Below are 18,446 nucleotides of genomic sequence, written 5' to 3'. Positions count from 1 at the left end.
AAGTTACATGATTTTGTTCAGATTATTTACTCAGTAGTTTAGATAACATCAAAAATGTAACTTCTCAAGAGAATGCCCCCGTGTCCTGGTAACCTCATGAGACACCCATCCTCATTGGTGCAGAAACAGTCACATTTTCGGCCAACGAAACAGGTGTTGCCTTACAATTACACAAAACACATGTGATAGCACGTGATGAGGAAACTATAGAGAAATGCTCCTCCCTTGTCGCTGTGGCATCCTCTAAGTATATAAAGCCACTTCAGCAGTCATCTCAAGAGAAAAAAAAAAGGAAAAACCTCAGGAGGTCTGCTCATACCTGCAGCTTTCAGTCATCACAGATAGAATGGGAAAAGTTCATCAGGTTGACTACGATGGAAAAGAAAAAAAGACCACAGAGTTGAGTTTAGTGCAGGTCAAAGGGACATGGAAGAGCAAACTGGGGAAGAAGATCAATAAGGCTGCAGTTGACTGTGTCTCAGCTGCAAAAATGTAAGTAGAACCTTGTTAATCATTTTAACTGCAGATAAAAAGAAAAAGCTTTTTTTTTTTTACATGCATATATAAGTTTTATTTATTTTTTCAAAGAAAAGGCAGCTGCTGAGGGATCTTTTGTCTTCATGTCTGCTAACAGACCGGTGAGTGAATGTTTGGATGAACTGGTTACCAAACAGGAGTAGAGCCTGCAGAAAGGTTGACTTTGAGGGAGGCACGACGCTAAAAAGTCATGAATATCAAATCAAATCAAAGACACTTTATTCATCCCCGAGGGGAAATTCAGAGTTCAAGCCAGCTCGTCCAAGGTCAGACATACAAACATGTAACATTCATGACAAAAGGGCAATACAGAATTGAGCTAAGCTCAGGCCATGCAGCTATTACAGCGCTGCCTTACAATAGATAAGAACAGAGATACAATAGGATCATAGGGGGTCGAGGGCAAAAAAAAAAGGTCATGTAACTCCGGGCTGCGCCAGGAAGACGCGGTGAAAATACAGAGAAAAAAAACCTCATACACTAAAGCACAAACCAAAATTCTGCCTGAGTCCTGATATTTTGGATGGAAATGTGCAGCCTTTAAAAGTTTAATAAAGTGAAGTGATGAATGTCCATCAGTGACAGTCAGGGACCCCTGGCTGAGGGGCCGACCAAACCCATCTGGCAGAATATTTTTTACTCCATGACGGGGAGCAAATGCATTAAAAACTCTACAGAGCATAATTTAGACCTCAGCCCTGCCAGACACAGAAATGCCTGGTAGAAACCTTCAAAAAGTTTCATTACAATGTGTGTTGCAAAATGTCGTCTGAGAGACACCTCCTGTAGCTGGAAGTGTGGGCGTGGGTTTTTCCTAGAAACTTATCTTAATAAAAAAAACATTAAAATGATTCATTCCCTTCCAGGAAATGTACAGCTTCCCACACATCAGGTGAATCCTTTTAAGTCTTACCTTGAGAGTTTTCAGAAGTACCGACGCCTTTCTGTGAAGGAAAACCTGAAATTCAGGACAGAAAAAAACTGTAGCGCATCACATAATTCATCTAAATAAAGATTTCCCAGTTATAATCCAATTCAATTTAGTCATTAGTTATTGAATATTAATCATAAATCTCTGTGTTTTAATTGCTGATGATGTTTATGATCAAACATTCGCAGTTCTGAGGTAGTTTTTAGAAGTCATGCTTTCTGAGTCTCAGCAGCCTTACTGGTGACAAAGAGTAAGAATGTTACATATGTATGTGTCCAACAGTAAGGGAGCATTAAACAGCATTTTATATATACGGTAAGCTTATAGAAAACATAATAATGTGTCTGATGTGAGGCTGATCAGCTGGAAGTGTTTTCAGCAGCAGCCTCAGGAGGACGGGATGCTGATTCGGGACGTTAGTGGCTGCCGGCTGGAACGTTGGAGATCATTTAGCATCGTTTCACATATTTAAAAAATTAACGAAGATCCTCCGGCGAAAAAAAGATCAGTTCTTGTTCAGTCCATCATGGCCACTCCTTTTTCAAGACAAAGAACTAAAAGTTGCTCTTGGGTTCATATTGAGGAGAAGCCTGGTGAGTTGGGAGGGGGAGCGTTACATAAGCTTCCAACTATGAAAGAAAAGACCCATTATTATATAATTCTAATAGTGAATGGGGGTTTCATCCATACAAGATGCAGGGACTTGATCCCAGTAGCCCTTAGATCATCTCTCTGGTGCCTCTTCGGGGTTACAGAAGCGAGTTTATGCAAACCAGGAGAACATCATCTCACTCGTACCATCACATGTTTCGTTATCTGAGCCATTTGACCTGCAACTTTTCACCTTTGTGTCGATCAGTGTTTTCTCTCCCCTGCCCTGATAAGAGAGCATCAAAATGGCTCAAAGCCTCCTCTCATGAACAAATAAACAGAGATCTCATACATGAGATAGGAGGCAAAGGATGTTAAACATTTAATCAACTTTCATGCATGAATCAATAAAAACAATGCAACGTTTTTTTAAATGCTGAATTTTACCATATGCAATGGTGCTTTTCTTTTGTGTATTAGTCATATTTAGAAATTTATCATAAATTATTATTTATTTTAATTTATTCTATAAAATATTATAAGATAATATATAATCATATTATGTAAATCTTGTATAAAATATAGCTGTATCATTTTCTTTTCCTATTTATCGCAAAGGCAAAACTGTAATTATTACATTTGTTCAATTATATCACATATTTATTTCCAGTGAGTGGAAATATATTGAATGACCCACTAACATCCACTGAAGTGTTTTGTTTTGTTTTTTTTTAACAAAAATACCATCCTCATTCATGAATATGCAAGAAGAAAGCTTGTAAATGGGTGTCCACTACAGGGCCACTGTGCATGAAAGAGTTTAATTAAAAACGTTTATTCGTTTCGTCACAAAATTGTAAAGGTAGAAAAACCTGTATTTTTAAAAAATAAAAATAAAAAATCAGATTTTAAGATAAATGCCTGCTGTGTCTTTTGCTGCAGCTATGAAAGCATCACAGAACAGGGCACCTCCTGGACCGTGGTTAGTCCCATCACCTTCACCTACAAGGTAATCGAGACTCGCGGCTTGCTGGATCCAAGCAACGACACCCTCCTGCTGGGCCACATCACTGACCTCCAGCAACTGGAGGACATTAAAAAGTCTAACAAGCCAATCAGGCGATTTGTAGTGGTGGACCAGGAAGTCTACCAGATCTACGGTCCCAAGCTGACTGAATACTTAGAGGCTAACAATGTGGTGTACAAGATCCTGGCCCTTCCAACCACCGAGGAGAACAAATCCATGGAAACGGCCCTGAAGATTCTAGATCAGGTCAACGACTTCGCCCTCGACCGCCGCACAGAGCCCATCATTGCCATCGGTGGTGGGGTGTGTCTCGACATTGTGGGCCTGGCGGCGTCGCTCTACAGGAGGCGCACCCCTTACATCAGGGTCCCAACGACGCTTCTGTCCCATATTGACGCCAGTGTTGGGGCGAAGACCGGGGTTAACTTTGCAAACTGCAAGAACAAGTTGGGCGCCTACATTCCGCCGGCCGCTGCCCTCCTCGACCTGTCATTCATACAAACTGTTCCTCGAAGGCACATCTCCAATGGGCTGGCAGAGATGTTAAAGGTATAGTTGCGTTCTTGCACATTCGAGGCTGATCATGTGCTAAAAGAGTAGTTTAGATCTTCTCATGAAAGTTTACCTTGTAACGTCTTTCCATTTGCAGATGGCTTTGATGAAGCACAGGGGCCTCTTCGAGCTCCTGGAGGAGCATGGCCCTATGTTGTTAGACACTAAATTCCAAGCAGATAACACTGTATATGGTCACAGCAGCTTAAAGGCAGCATCTCAGGCGACCCGTATCGCCATCACTACCATGCTGGAAGAGCTGGCTCCAAACCTCTGGGAGGACGACCTAAACAGACTTGTTGACTTTGGCCACCTTATAAGTCCGGCATTAGAGATGGTAAGTTCTCCACTACAGCAGGTGTGCCGACCATTTTCCTGTGAAACTTTCCTCATACAACCTCATGCTTCCATCATCATTCAGAAAGTTCTTCCATCGCTGCTGCACGGCGAGGCGGTGAACATCGATATGTCGTACATGGTTTACGTGTCCCAGGAGAGTGGTCTATTGACAGAAGAGGAGAAGAAAAGGATCATTAGCTGCATGGTGGGCCTGGAGCTCCCCATCTGGCACGAGGAGTTCACCATGGAGTTGATACAGAAGTCCCTTCAGGACAGGCTGAAACATTCAGGGGGTCTGGTCCGAATGCCTCTACCTGTTGGTCTTGGGGAAGCAGGTAAAAATCATACCTGGTTGCGCCAAAGCAAAGTTTTGTTTTTTATGTACGTTACCTAAAACATCCTTTCTTTGCAGAAATTTTTAACAACACATCCTACGAGATCCTGCACAGAGCTTACATGAAGTGGTGTGAAGAACTGAGCGTTTCCTCTGACAGCACCTGCGATGCTTGATCATTAGCAATGTGCAGTTTTAAAATAGTTTTGTTTATATTTAGCTAAATGTATCTATGCATGGCTCACATGGATGGGGGAAAACCGTTGTAGTCACAGGCTGAGGTGAAAAATACTTGTATAGTATTGTCACAAGTACAGCCACTGGGGCCAGAAGGGTGGCAGCTGTATTTACACTGGCAGTATTTCCAGGGAAAGGCGGAGAAAAGTCTGTTTTCTGGCAAAAATCTGTCAGCTTGAGTTGTATGACGAAATGGTGGTTAAAACTAGGCTAATGCTTGTCTTCATTTTACAGGGTTGCAAGACAAATTGAAAAAGAAAATAAAAATGTTTTTTTAATTTTTGAATACCTATTGAACTGGTTTTTAATCATGTAAACGCAGCAGCCAGCAGGCTCGTAACCTGCTGCTTGCTTGTTACATGCCTCTTATGACTGTCAAATGTACTGTCTATAAACCATTAAAGATTTTTATTGATGATCTGGAAGTGTGTGGTTTTAGTGAAATAATAATCACAAATGCTTTTTACTGACATTTAATATTTAGTAAGTTCACACACAATCAATTTAACCTAACAAAATATAACAATTACATTTGTCCAAAAAATTTAACACTTTATAATTTCCCATTGAAAAGGTTCGTGTGTAATGAGTGTGTTATATAGTGTAAAGAAGTCAGAGTGCTCCAAGATTGGAGAATCAGACGGTTTCATGATAGCTGAGCTAAAGCTAACTGCAACTGAGCTAAACGAGCTACAATGTGCATTTTTAAACCATTTCACTTTCTCGTTAGTGAAATTTATTCTGCAACACATGGCAATGTGATGTGCTACATGCGACGAGCTGCATGCTACAAAGGACGTGCTACTTGTACCCAGTCTGTTTAAACTGTCTAATGCTAGTGTAAAAATGTAGTACTTTTATTGCCTTCCTTTAAACTACAATGAAAATTGGAAGTTTGAGTTGTTTATGTTTTGATAAAATAATTTTCTCTTCTGTTGGGCCTGTTTTAAAATGCAGTGTCTCCAGACCAGCAGTTCTTAACCTGTCACTGGAACCCAGCATTTTTACTGGTCCGAGGCCAATCCAAATATTAACACTATGGGTTTATTTGCATTCAGTAAACCATATCCACTTCCAGTTTAATAACAAAAGTCTTTTCAAATATAAACATGATGCAATAAGATCATCATAAAGACATTTTGCAAGTAGTTTGTGTTATTCGGGCCCGACCAATTTATCGGCCAGCCGATTAAATTGGCCAATTACAGCCCTTCTCAAGATAATCGTCATCGGCCAGAGAATTTGACAATTCAGCGTCGATTTATTCTTTATTTCTTGCAGAAAACAGTAAATGCTTTTAAGTGTCAGAGTCATGCAGAATGATATACTTGGAGCTTTTATCCAATAAAGCTCTGACTTCATTTAATCTTTAGTCCTTCTCGCTGTAACGTAGAGAAGTAAAGTTATAGTCAGGCAACATTACAGGGCTGAGCAGAGCTTGCTGACAGGGAAGTTCATAACTGCTTTGTGAAATGATAATGACTCAACACGTCACCAGTTTCGGTTTAACTTTCTTTTGTAATGATGAGTGAGTGCATTGCTAAAGCTATGCTAGCTTAGCTTAAGTTTTTACTGCCTGTCTGTGGTGCCACTAAGTGTGATCTGTGTTTCAGTGAGTTTGATCTATAACTTCAACCATGACTTGTTACAATAAATGATCAGTTCATATGATCGAGTGGAGCTAACGTTCCTTGTTATAACACTTTAGATAAAATGTAGCTGTACCTTTTTGAAACACTGAAACACAAAACATTTAATTAAAAATGTATTTATTTGATAGTTTTCTTTTTTTTTAAGATTCCAGACATGACCAGTGTTTTCTGCATCGGTAGCACATTTATTCTTTTATTTGTTGAACTTTCCAGCATCTCTCCGTCCAGTGTTGGATGTTTGGTTTCGAGATGCCGCTTAGCACTTTGGTGATGGACAATGCTAACTAATGTTAGCTGGCATTAGCTCAGCTCCATCTTCTCTGTTTACTTAAGTGAACCGCACTTAATAAATCAGATTGTTATTGTACAATATTTTCCCCTTGTGGTGGGCTTGGACCATTTTTGTCTCTGATTTTTTCAGTTTTGAACACTTTTTTAGAACTTTAGCGACAGGCTAGCTGCTAGCTGAGTGTCTTTTACTTATTAGAGTTTGTTGAACAACTAATCACCGCCACCAATTGACCGGAAGCTGCGTTGTAACTGAGTTTTTTTTTTGGATAACAGCAACGTTTCTTGTCATAAGTTCCATAGATGGTGCAAAACTGAAAGTTTTTTGGGGGTCCTGTAAGTGGTACTTGGTTATGGACTGGTAAACAATCACTGCGCTACAATAAAAGTGTTCTGCTGTTGTACATTATGCAAGACGCCGATCTCAGCAACATCCCACATTAAAAAAAATGCCAGAAGACTAGCTGTAAACTGCCTATCCTCCCATTTTCTGCCCCCTCCTGGACTTTCTTTTACTCCGCTTGACTATCATCTAAATGTTTCTGCCACTTTACTGCACAATACCTAGTTTTTGTGTTTTTATATTGTAGGCCAATTTTCTTTCTCAACATGCACTAACTCTACACTTTTCTTTTGACAACAATCCCTGTGTTGTAATGTCTGTTGATAATTTATCAATGTTTTTTCTATTGGTATTTTGCAATTTTGTCTATGTTTTGTTAAAACTGCTAAAAAAAAAAAAAGCATGTAATTTAGCCAAGCTTTATCTAGTTATCAGCCTAGCTGGGATTACGACAAGCCTTCTGTGGGACACATGTGGTCCAGGTATCAGTTGTTGGCCTGGATGAGGATCATAGTAGGCCGTTGTGGTCCAGAAGTGGTCCTAACACAGGGGGCCTTCCTTATGTGGTGGTCATGTGACTGAGTTGTGGCAGCTTCTTTCACATTCAGTTGACACCGTAAGTCAAGGCCAAATTTGAGCAAACAATAATGCACATTTGGGCCAAACACTTTTTGCTATTTGGGACTGTTGTCCTCCATTTTGCCTTCTTTGTCCAGATGAACGCGTGTAGGCTATTTGTCCACACAGGTATTCATCACAATGCTTATAAGCAAGCATGACAAAGTACCATTACTACATTGAGAATGGTCACCACATTTGGACTGAAAAGTTGAAAAGAAGAAAACACCACAGACATATGACACAAGAAATGGATTGATGGAATGATGGATTATCTTAAACTAAAATCAAAGAGCTACACAGCAGCATGAGGAACAAAGTGAGGCACGTTTTCTGGTCAAAGCTTCTCGGGCAAAGTTCAAAATTGAGCTGCCAACTTTCATGGAAATGTCACTAGGGTTAAACTGTTCCTCAGGTGACAGAGTGGGCTGTTTAAATAATTACAGGGTCAAAAGTTTGATGTACAGGCCACACGTGCTGCGCTGACCTTGGACAAGATGTTGAACTCTAAGTTGCCCCCGCTGTCAGCTGAGCACCTTGCATAATGTTTTTTACATACATACACAAAAAGTTCAACTCAAAGTCCAAAAGCCATCTGATGATCCTAAAATAAACCATCCATACAGAACTAAACACCAATGTCTTCATATGGGACATTTAATCATCTCCACAGTTTACAGTTTATAAGGACATTATTGCCCAGAAAAATAGCTTAATCTCCAAATAACAACATAACATATTTTTTAGTGTACACAGCTGGATGGGGACACATGAGAGACAGCTGATAAAAATTGTTAAATGTCACAAAACAGCAAATTTTCAAGCTTGGATGGAGAAGTGCTGATGTATCATCTTCTTCTGCAAGTCTGGATGGAAAACCAGCACCACCTACTGTTCATCTGCATGAATTACCGCTGATAGTCAGGTTTACATGTTTTCTGGGAACTTTTTTCAGATTAATGAAGCATTTCAGTGGAAACTCAGTCATCTTCCCGTTGTAAACAAATAAACATCTAGAAAATGGAAAAAATAAAAAATAAATAAAACAATGAAATACTAAATCAGTTACCACCAAATATATCAATGAATGTTTTGCTTTGATTAATGACATAACACAAACGTTTGCAGTGCAGAACGAAGAGGTTGAACTTTGACCCATGATGGATGGGTGATGATCTAAAGTGCCTTTCTTTAGACATTAACTTTTTATTTTTTATTACTATCATTGCAGTTTTGTTAAGTTCAGGCAACAAGCCTTCTGATTTAACATAATTTGGATGAAAACAAATAATTATCTGGAAACAGAAAGTCTGACTGAATATCCAGATAAACATTTACTAAATTCGAGCCATTAAGCATGTGTATCATTTTCCTTCCAAGTGATCGTAATTGAAATTCATGTTTTTACTTTGTTATGTCGGAACATATTTCAGAAAAAGGCATTCTTGTGTGAAATGTTGCTGGTTAAAACTTTCTGACATAAAACACTTCAGCCAGCAGGTTTTATTCCATAAAAACTGTGTTTTGTTCCAGTTTTGTCCAATTTGTTCCAGTGATGAAAGAACATCAGGGTGTAAAAGGCTTGACACATCTGAGACAGATTATTTTAAAAATTAATTTAAAAAAATTTGTAGGCAAGTAAACAACTGAATATTTATTTATTTATTTTACAAAAGAAGCAACAAATGAATATAGACAGGAAGTCCACTGTTGTATAAATCAAATTAATTTGGATTGTTTATTTATCTTTACAATCTTAATAAGTATAATCATAAATAATATTAGAATAACATAATTATCATAATTATAATTATATAATAATAATTATATATATATATATATATATATATATATATATATATATATATATATATATATATATATATATCCATATTTTGCACATTTGTACAAATAATTCAAAGGTAAAAAGAAAATAACAAACAGATCAAATAAATAAAGCTATAATAACAATAATAATAATAAGAACAATAATAAAAATTAAAAATCCATCGGGTCCAAGCCTCATGCCAACCTCTCTACCCCAACTTGTCACAAAGCCTCCTGGTGGATTTGAAGTCAGTAGTAACAATCCCAATCTACTTTGTTTGAAAACAATGCACACACAGTGCTAAATGGTTGTAAACGCCAAGATGGTGGACACCCCGTTGCCATGGTAACAGGTGTTTAATTGAGTTTTTTTACTTATCTTGGGATGTTACACACGTGCCGAATTTCGTAGCCTGAGGTCAGAGTAGACGTTTGGGACCCTCGGGACCCCCCCCCCACCCACCCACCCGCAATAACTGTTACAATGTCTTAAGAACATACCAAATATGAATGCTTTCAATTTAGGTGCAGATCGCATGTATTTCTGCAGAGATATAAGCAAACCATGTTTCATGGCGAGAAGGCTTTTTCCATAGATTGCCACGGTAACAAGCTTTCTCTTATCAGAAAGATTTGAATAACTTTTGGTCCCCATCTTGTCACGAAGCTTTGTGCTGAATTTAGAGCCAATCGCATGAATCCCATCAGACTAGTTCGTTCAAATACGATGCGCCCAAATTGAAAAAAAAAACGCGCCAAAAAATGGCCGCAAACGCCAAGATGGCGGACACCCTGTTGACATGACAACATGTCTACTATTGAATTTCTTACTCAGCTTGACGTGTTACACATGTGTGCCGAATTTTGTCGTCCTACGTCAAACTAAACTTTTTTGACCCAATTCTAAGGGCCATTTTTGGCGTTTTAGGGGGCGCTGTCGAGCCATTTTTGCATTGAATTGTATGCGGACCACAGAATATTAAAATTTTTTGCCAGGATTGAGGTATGTGCCAAGTTTCACAACTTTTCACGGGGGCTAAGGGGGTCAAAATTGAGCGAGTCGTGCATAGAACGAGAACGAGAATAATAAACATTTCAATAACAAGAGGCTCCTGCCATACTTCACATGGCTTCGACCCTAATAATAATGAGAGCAACAATGTGCTCCGTGTTTTTATTTTTGAGTATATTAAGAGTATAGAGATATAAATTATATGAATGAAATATAATTATAACTTTTACATGTTTATATGGAAACATTTTTCTTGTGTATAAAAGCTTCAGACATACTAAAGAAAAAGATCTAAATCAAGTCATTTGTCCTTCATGTTTCTGATCCATCCATCTTGATGCCATGGTGATGAGGCGTTGCATATACATCAGACAGGAACTCCAGTGTCTCACTGGAGTTTGTTCAGCAGTGAATTGACAAAAATTATGACAAAAAATGCAATAAAAATTAAAATAACTTCAGAGTTTTTTCTTTAATGTTGGTGTAAATGTGTCTGCTAACAGCCGTGGTCCTTGTCCTCCATGCTGGAGCTGGAACTGTGGTGGCTGCTCACGCTGTTGGACACGTCCGGGGACATGGAGGACAGCAGGGGATCGCTGGGGGAAAGCGGCCCCAGGGTGTTGTCCCTTACCAACTCCTTCATTTTACAGGTCCTGGAGTTTCCGTAGGGGCCGGGGTCCCTGACGTCAGCGGGAATTTGGTCAAAGGTGATGGTACCGTTGTTGAGGTCCAGCGTGGTTGGAGGAGACATATCAGGAGCAGAACAGTGCTGGTAGAGCTCAGACGGACAGTTGCCCAGGAGGGGCTCCTGTTTAATGGCTCGAGCCATCAGCTCAGACGTGCAGACGGATGTGGATGGAACCACTGTCAGACCATGAGCCCGGGCTTGGATCTCCAGCTCCTACATGAATATTAGACATGAAGAAGATCATTTCTTGTGAGGGTTGAATAAATTTTCCAGTAATTCTACCAAAAACCAGCTTTCTCCTTCTTAAGGAGCCTTCCTGACTCACACAGTCAACAACTATAATCATTAGCAAATACGCTTAGCCAGCTAGCATCGCTGGAAGCATCAGATAAGACGTAGTAAAAACAGGGCAATACCACTGGGAACCACATGGGGCAGTGTTGAGCTGTGTAGCTGACACACAACCAGAGAAGAAAAAGAGGGACATGAAGAAACAGAAACAAGCAAATTCAAAGTGCCTGAAGAAGATTCTAACAACAAAGTTTTTTGGATGTTAGTAAGCGCCCTGCGATAGACTGGCGAGCTGTCCAGGGTGTACCCCGCCTTTCGCCCAAAGACAGCTGGGATAGGCTCCAGCTGAATTGAATTAAGCGGTTAGGAAAAGGAATGAATGAATGTTTGTAGGCGACTTTACATTTCCACTACAAACCGTCGTCAGGTCGTGTAAGTGAACTCTGAACGTGGCACTGCCCACAAGTGGATGAACTGACGTAACCATGGCAATGTAAATGTTGTATGGAAGTATGAAGACGCAGAAGTTTGAAAACGTTTGTAAGACATGTCCCGTCTTACGTAGGTAAGGGGGCAGAAATGAACCTTATAGCACCTGGAACATCAAGGACCTGCAGGATTACGGGGAAAGTCTCAGTTACAGGGGAGATGTGACTGGTTGGATCATCAGAAGGGTTCAGCTGCTCCGGGCTGCCAGATAAACTCATAATTTGATCTGATTTTATATGTTTCTGTGGGAATGATGAAGTTTTGATGTAATCCACTCCAGATTCATGCTGGACTGCTCCTGATAAGTTTTGAGGAATCAGGAAGCAGAAAAGTGGAAGAATTGTGTCTTATTGATGGGGGGGGGGGCGGGCGGGCGGGGTGGATCGAAAAATTGGAAATCTGGATTTTTTTTTTCTTCACAATTTAAAAAAAAAAAAATGTTTTTGTTAAAAAAATCTTTTTTTTAAAAAATAAAAATAATCCATTATTTAAAAAAAAGGTCATTTTTATTGTTTTATTGATCTCTTTACTTGTCTTCTTGGGCATTATAGCAGCAGAATGATGATCTGACTACTTTGTTGTTTTTTTCCTCATTGAAATGAAGAAAAATGATCAGCAAAAGAAAAGTTTTATACATCTTTTTTGTTTGTTTTTAATCTACGAAAATCAGCAATAATGGAGAATTGTGAGAATCGCAATTTAAATCAAATCGTCACCAAAAAAATCGGAATCGAATCGGGACAAAAGCATATCGTCACAGCCCTATTTTAAGGGGTTTTGATCCATTTGCAGTGGCTTCAGTTCTGCTGCATCTCAGCTGATATTAAATAATCTGTATTTAACTGTAAATCTACTCTGCAGCTAGAGTCGCATGTGCATCGACAGGTCTGACCCACCTGTATGCGAAGCATGAGATGGCGGTTCGCATGCTCCAGCTTCCTCTGTCTGCATTCCAGCTCCTTGGCTCGCTGTTGCTCCTGCTGCAGCTTCCTGATGTAGTCCACCGAGGCTTTGAGAATGGTTCCTTTATTCCAGCGCATGTCTCTGGGGAATACAGGAGACAAAGGTCTGCAGTCAGAGACAACTGACCAGCTGACCACAACAACACGGGATCATTCTTTACGGTTCATCTGAGCTCATAAGTCATGCACCTAAAGGATGCACATGAAGCCGAGGATGCTAAAAATGAAGTCAATGATTAAATACCAAACAAAGAGGTGGCCGAGGATGTCTTCAAAACCAATATCTAATGTCAGAACTGTGTCGCTTTATTAGTTATTAGCGTTTTCATGTAGAAATGATAAATATCTTAACTGTAAACACACAGAGGCAGAGTTTTATTGCTTTAACTGCTTAATGAATGAGTGCATGATAAAATTTACAACCTGATATTAGGCTTCAAGAATTATGTAATAAAATCATGTTATTCTAAATAATGATCCTAAAGTATTCTGATATAGAACATATTCAGCTCTCTACCTGCAGGGTTTTTACCCATAGCAGAAAACATTAATGTACTTTTAGTGAAGTATAACTTGTGGAAACTCCTTCCAAACACAGGCAGAAGTACTTACGGATCGTTTGACTTTGGTATTAAAGTTCCCAGCTCTTTTATGCGGTCGTTAATGTTGAACCTTCGTCTTCGTTCGACTAGAAATTGAGAGAAAACATAAAGCGACTGGTTTATTTATTAAATAAGTGTTAAGAGATATGTGTATTGATGCACACACACTTAGAGAAAGGAAGAAATAATTGTAATTGCCTTACTTAAGTTGTGGTTGTCCTTTTTCTGTCTCTCTTTAGCGAGCGCGCGAACCTCCGCCTCTGTGAAGCAGGCCGGCCGTTAGTCTTTTAATCGCAGCCAATCAGAAATGATCTACAGACTCAGCAGGATAAGGTCTCTAAAAATTAGCTTTGCACTTTTTCTTGTTTCTTTTTATGGAATTATTTATTGTGTGCGATTTAGTCATACACAAAATACTGGAAACACAGCTTGTGAGGATGAGAGAAGAGAGCTACGTTCGGCGTTGCTTACCTACTGGAAAGCCCTCTGGCCTTTGATAGCTTTCATACTGGCCACAGGATCCAGGCTTGTCCAGTACTTGCTTCATGCCAGGAGCTGGAGTAATTATTTGGGCAAATCATTGACTTGTTGGTATCTTGTGCACTTCCAAATTGCACACAATATTTGCATTTGTCAACAATCATCCTTTTACTTCCTACAAGTGTGAGTTTGCTTCTTCTTTCAGCAGGATTCGGATCAAACTGAACTGGCCTTGTGGTGCATCAGTGCTGGTTCCCTGAGCTGCTTTCTAACATCTCTGTGTGCACTGGTCTAAATATACACAGGTAAAAAAAAAAAAACAGGCATAATTACCTGTGAATTCCCTTTTAATGTTGGGTGCACTGGAGCTGCTGATGGCGAGGCCGGAGAGAGGAAGGCCCTGGTTGCTGTACACGTCCAGCAGGTTGCCCGACACGGGAAGCTGAAACATTACAGATGCTCCGTTGTTTCCCAGTAAACCAGAAGAGAGAAGACGTTCGTTCTCCAGACGACTTACCGGGTTGTTGATCTGCAGGCCTTGGTCCATCAGCCCAAGAACGTCTTCGCTGTAACTCGACTCCAAGCTGATAATATCATCAATGACATCGTCCATCTGTGTGACACAAACAGCCCGTTTTATTTCTGTTTTACGCTCGTTCAACACGTCCGACTGGGATAAAACGGAGGAAGTGAGCAGGTGTACCTCCTTCTCACAGTTGGAGCTGAGGGTGAGCAAGGCCATGGGACTGTTGGGAGCGCTGCCGGGGGGCATGCTGTGCTCAGGGGGCTGACTGGGGCACTGGCTGCCCGCCTTCCCACCCAGAGTGGTGGACAGATACTGCCTCACCTGCTGCCTCTGAGCCTGCTGGATGTGGTGCTTGGTGGGGTTTTCTAGGTGGGACTGCACCTACCGATGAGACCAAGAACAATCCAAACCATGAGCAGTTTGTCAGGTCAGAACCGTCTGTGGGTTTTACTGCTCATTTTACCCCCCAGCTGGACAATCGTCTCAGTTATTTCCTCGTTAACGGAGTCAACCCTTTAAAAGTCAGTTTTCCTGACTCTGTTTGGTTTAAGTTTGAGATATTTTGATAAAAGAGAAAAAGGAACACGGCAGCTACTTTAAGTCACATGGTCTTCGCCCCCCCAGTCCCCCTCCACTCCCCCCAAATAAAAAAGATATTTATAGCAACTTATTAGAAACTCCTGCAGGTATAAAAGCTACATCTTGCTGATGCTTATTTCTGTTTATACCAGCTCAGTTTTCACACTTTTCAGACACGCTTGGTCCCGTATGAATCCGTCTCTGTGTAAACTAAAATACAGACGAGGAGTTTCATCAGAATAAGGTTCGTGTTTGTGTGAATGTTGTTATAGATGCCCTCCATTCCTCTGTCCACTTTACTTTGTAGCTAAATCATTGCATAATTAGAGTTTAAATCCACATTTAAAAGGATAAAGCAGAAAATAAAAGTCGCCTCACCTGATAGTGGCTGTATTCAAGCATCTCCAGCATTTTGTCACCACTTTGGAGTAAACTGCAAGAGAAAATAGCCTATATACACTATATGTAATCCCTTTGTCTTTACACTGTTAACAGCAAGCTGGCTCATGCAAATCTGAGCGCCGTCAGTCGTCCTGCTTCATTTATCCGGAGCTCATTAGTTATGCACGTTAAGAAACGGAGGACATGAAGACTCATCCTCCCATTGCTGCGTTGTTCCAGATTAAACTATGAATTTATGTCTTTATGGAGACCATTTGACGTCACGACCTCCAGCTCACAAAGGAGTCTTTCTACTGATTGGCCAGTAGTCTGCAAAGTGAAGTTTGCTTAAGGCCAACTAACATTTAATCTTTAGTTCTGCTCATCTAGTATAAAAAATAATTTGTTCTGTGGAGCAGGAACACAATTGACACCAGTGTTTCACGACCAACCAGCCATATGAAAGCCTGAATGTATACTGTTTACGAAGCTCTTCCACTTTTTTTGGACTTTTAAAGGTTAATTTTGTTTAGGCATTGACTGTTATGCAGGCACATTTTGCTGGCTACATAAGAGGAAAAACTTGATTTAAGCAGAAGGAAGGTCAGAAATTAGACTGCATCCACCTCAGGTTTCAGGTTTATTTTAAAACTAAACGTATAAACCTGAACTTATTATGTTTAACGTCGCTCCTGAGGGTTCGGTGAGGGATTTGGGACACGTGTTGAGGCCTGAGATGTGTGGTGAAAGGGTAGAACTGGAGGAAACTGGTGCCATCCTGAACTTTCACATAAAAAACAAGTGTAAAATGTGCAGTGACACACGCACACACACAAACACACACAAAGAAGATGGACGGAAGACAGTCCTGACTTAGAAACGGATTGAAAACATTTTAATGTGCGATTAGTTGCCCCGGGAGGAGAAGTAATGGAGGCACAGATGCGTCTCTCTTCACTGGAAAACATGTTATTGTAAAGACTGATTTATAGCAAATATCTGAGTTTTTTGATCCCATCAAGACGTTATTTTCTGGTTTTATTCTGTAATCCTGAATTCTTTTCCTCAGACGTGACTTTTAGTCCCAAAAAGTAAAAAAAATCAAAGACGAAATGCTGGAATGACTGGAAAAGACAAACACACACACACACACACACACACACACACACACACACACACACACACACACACACACTGCTGTTGCTCGCAGCAACAAAGACCATGAGTTTGTAAATGTCAGTAAACTGGATGGATGAGGTGATTGGATAACTCGTCAGACACTGAGGGGGGCTGATGGAGCCCAAAACTGTCAAACCTGCTGGTTTAATACAGAGTAAAAACCAACAGTACTGCAGTTTTTACTCATATTTATATTTGTAAAAAATATATCAGCTGAGCAAGTTCCTGTTAAATCCTAAATTCTTTTAGAAATACACAGAGCTGCTTCATTACACTTTTTATTTCCTGAACAAACTTCACATCGATATTTTGGAATAATAAACTGCAAATAACAGATAAAAAAAAAATCTAAATTAAAGATTTGAAGTAGGAGATGTTTTCTAGGAGCAAGTTTTACTATATTTCTTTAAATCCCTTTTACACCCCAACAGCAGCCGATTAGTTAAAAAACAACCAGGCAGGACTTGAAAAAACAGCATCCAATCATTTCAATTGACCCGGCTAAATGATTGGATGATGACGTATCTATCAAACTCAAATGTCGTTCATAATAAAGGACAAATAGATGAAAAGTCCAAATGAATCTTAGTTTAGTTTTTTTCTTTTCTGCCAAAAATCCATTTTGTGTCCAAGGAAATATTCCATCAAGCCCACTTTTCTGCCCAGTAAAGCACTGGTTTTCGACCAGGTTAACATTCACTGGTGTATCATCCTGCAGCATGGTCCAAGTCAGGAACTGCTATCCTGCAGGTTTCTGTTGTTTCCCCACTTCAACACACCTGAATCAAATCAAACAGTTTCTTGTCAACTTCTTCACAATGACCCTTAAGTTTCAGTCAGCTGTGTTTGGAGCAGGACAACAATAAAAACCTGCAGGATTGCACCACGAGAACCAGAGTTGAACATCCTTGCTATAAACGTTCAGCTGGAAAACTGTGAATCTCCAGAAATAAGGAGGATAAAGAGTTTTCTTTTGGATTTGGTTCATCACTGTGAATAAACACCTACGTGCCCAAAAGCAGCTTCTCTTATGGAAATAAAACCAAACTCAGATGTTTGATATGACGAGTTTAATAACACTGTTTGGTGTTAAAAATTAGGATGCTAATTTCACAGATTTATCTCTGTATTTATAGTTTGACTTTGGCAGCTCCGGTAAAATCCCATATTTATTCAATAAATATAATTTATATATTTTTTAAAATTTAATAAAATACCAGAAATTATATCACAACCCCAACTCTGAGAACTATTTCTGCATCAAAGAGAAGCTCATCCTTGACCCCTCCAGTACCAACGCTGGTATTCCTGTTGTTAAGTCTATTCTATTCTATTCTATTCTATTCTATTCTATTCTATTCTATGTAGCAGATGCTTTTATCCAAAGTGACATCTGAGAGTAAGAACAACACAAGCATGAAACCAAACAGTAGGAAGGTGCTGGTCGGACTGGTGCGAGTAAAGCTGGACGCAGGTGTTGCCATGTAGTGATGTAGTTTGTTTGTTTGTTTTTCTTTCCTCCCCACCTCACAATATTCCCTTTATTAAAATACAAAGAATAAATACCACAGTATTTGTTGCAAATAACTGGGCCAAGTTCTCCATCTACTCTGATAAATATATTTAAAGTGCAGACACAACAGAGGAAAAGAGTCTGGTGATTTAGACCCATGTAGTGTCGGCACCACAAGGCGTCTTTTACAGGTGGAGTGTAACCATGGAGAGGGAGTGTAGCTCTAGATGAAGGAGTGAAGGTAGAAAAGAGCCCTTTGATATATATTTTTAAAGCCAGAAGAAAAGCTTTGAACTTGATCCGCGCTGCATCCGGTAACCAGTGACGTGTGATTAACAGCAGCGACATTTTGCATCACTTTGCGGTGGAAACTTTGCTCAAAACCCTGTTGTAAAAGATCTCATACTTGTTATTTGATCTCTCGTTTATGTCCAAAATTCTGGAGAAAATAGTTTCAGCTCAGCTACA

At 39.8% G+C, this 18,446-nt stretch overlaps 2 protein-coding genes across 2 annotated transcripts; one reads left to right on the top strand and one right to left on the bottom strand.

The window, feature by feature from the left end:
- Nucleotides 1-346: 346 nt before the first annotated feature.
- On the top strand, nucleotides 347-4,487 carry LOC306757725 (2-epi-5-epi-valiolone synthase-like; the record flags this gene model as incomplete). Its single annotated transcript, XM_079242851.1, has 5 exons — nucleotides 347-492; nucleotides 3,002-3,635; nucleotides 3,736-3,975; nucleotides 4,060-4,312; nucleotides 4,390-4,487. The coding sequence occupies 5 exons, from the start codon at nucleotides 347-349 to the stop codon at nucleotides 4,485-4,487; spliced, it is 1,371 nt and encodes a 456-aa protein (XP_079098977.1).
- Nucleotides 4,488-10,784: 6,297 nt separating this feature from the next.
- Nucleotides 10,785-15,316, bottom strand: LOC306757775 (microphthalmia-associated transcription factor-like; the record flags this gene model as incomplete). Its single annotated transcript, XM_079242909.1, has 9 exons — nucleotides 10,785-11,189; nucleotides 12,653-12,800; nucleotides 13,331-13,406; nucleotides 13,524-13,580; nucleotides 13,792-13,875; nucleotides 14,134-14,242; nucleotides 14,318-14,413; nucleotides 14,504-14,707; nucleotides 15,284-15,316. The coding sequence occupies 9 exons, from the start codon at nucleotides 15,314-15,316 to the stop codon at nucleotides 10,785-10,787; spliced, it is 1,212 nt and encodes a 403-aa protein (XP_079099035.1).
- Nucleotides 15,317-18,446: the final 3,130 nt, after the last annotated feature.

The sequence above is a fragment of the Telmatherina bonti genome, assembly GCF_933228915.1.
Source record: "Telmatherina bonti genome assembly, chromosome: 6".
NCBI classification, from domain to species: Eukaryota; Metazoa; Chordata; class Actinopteri; order Atheriniformes; family Telmatherinidae; genus Telmatherina; species Telmatherina bonti.
The sequence above is the reverse complement of the archived record's forward strand: the minus strand, read 5'-3'. Positions and strand labels throughout refer to the sequence as shown.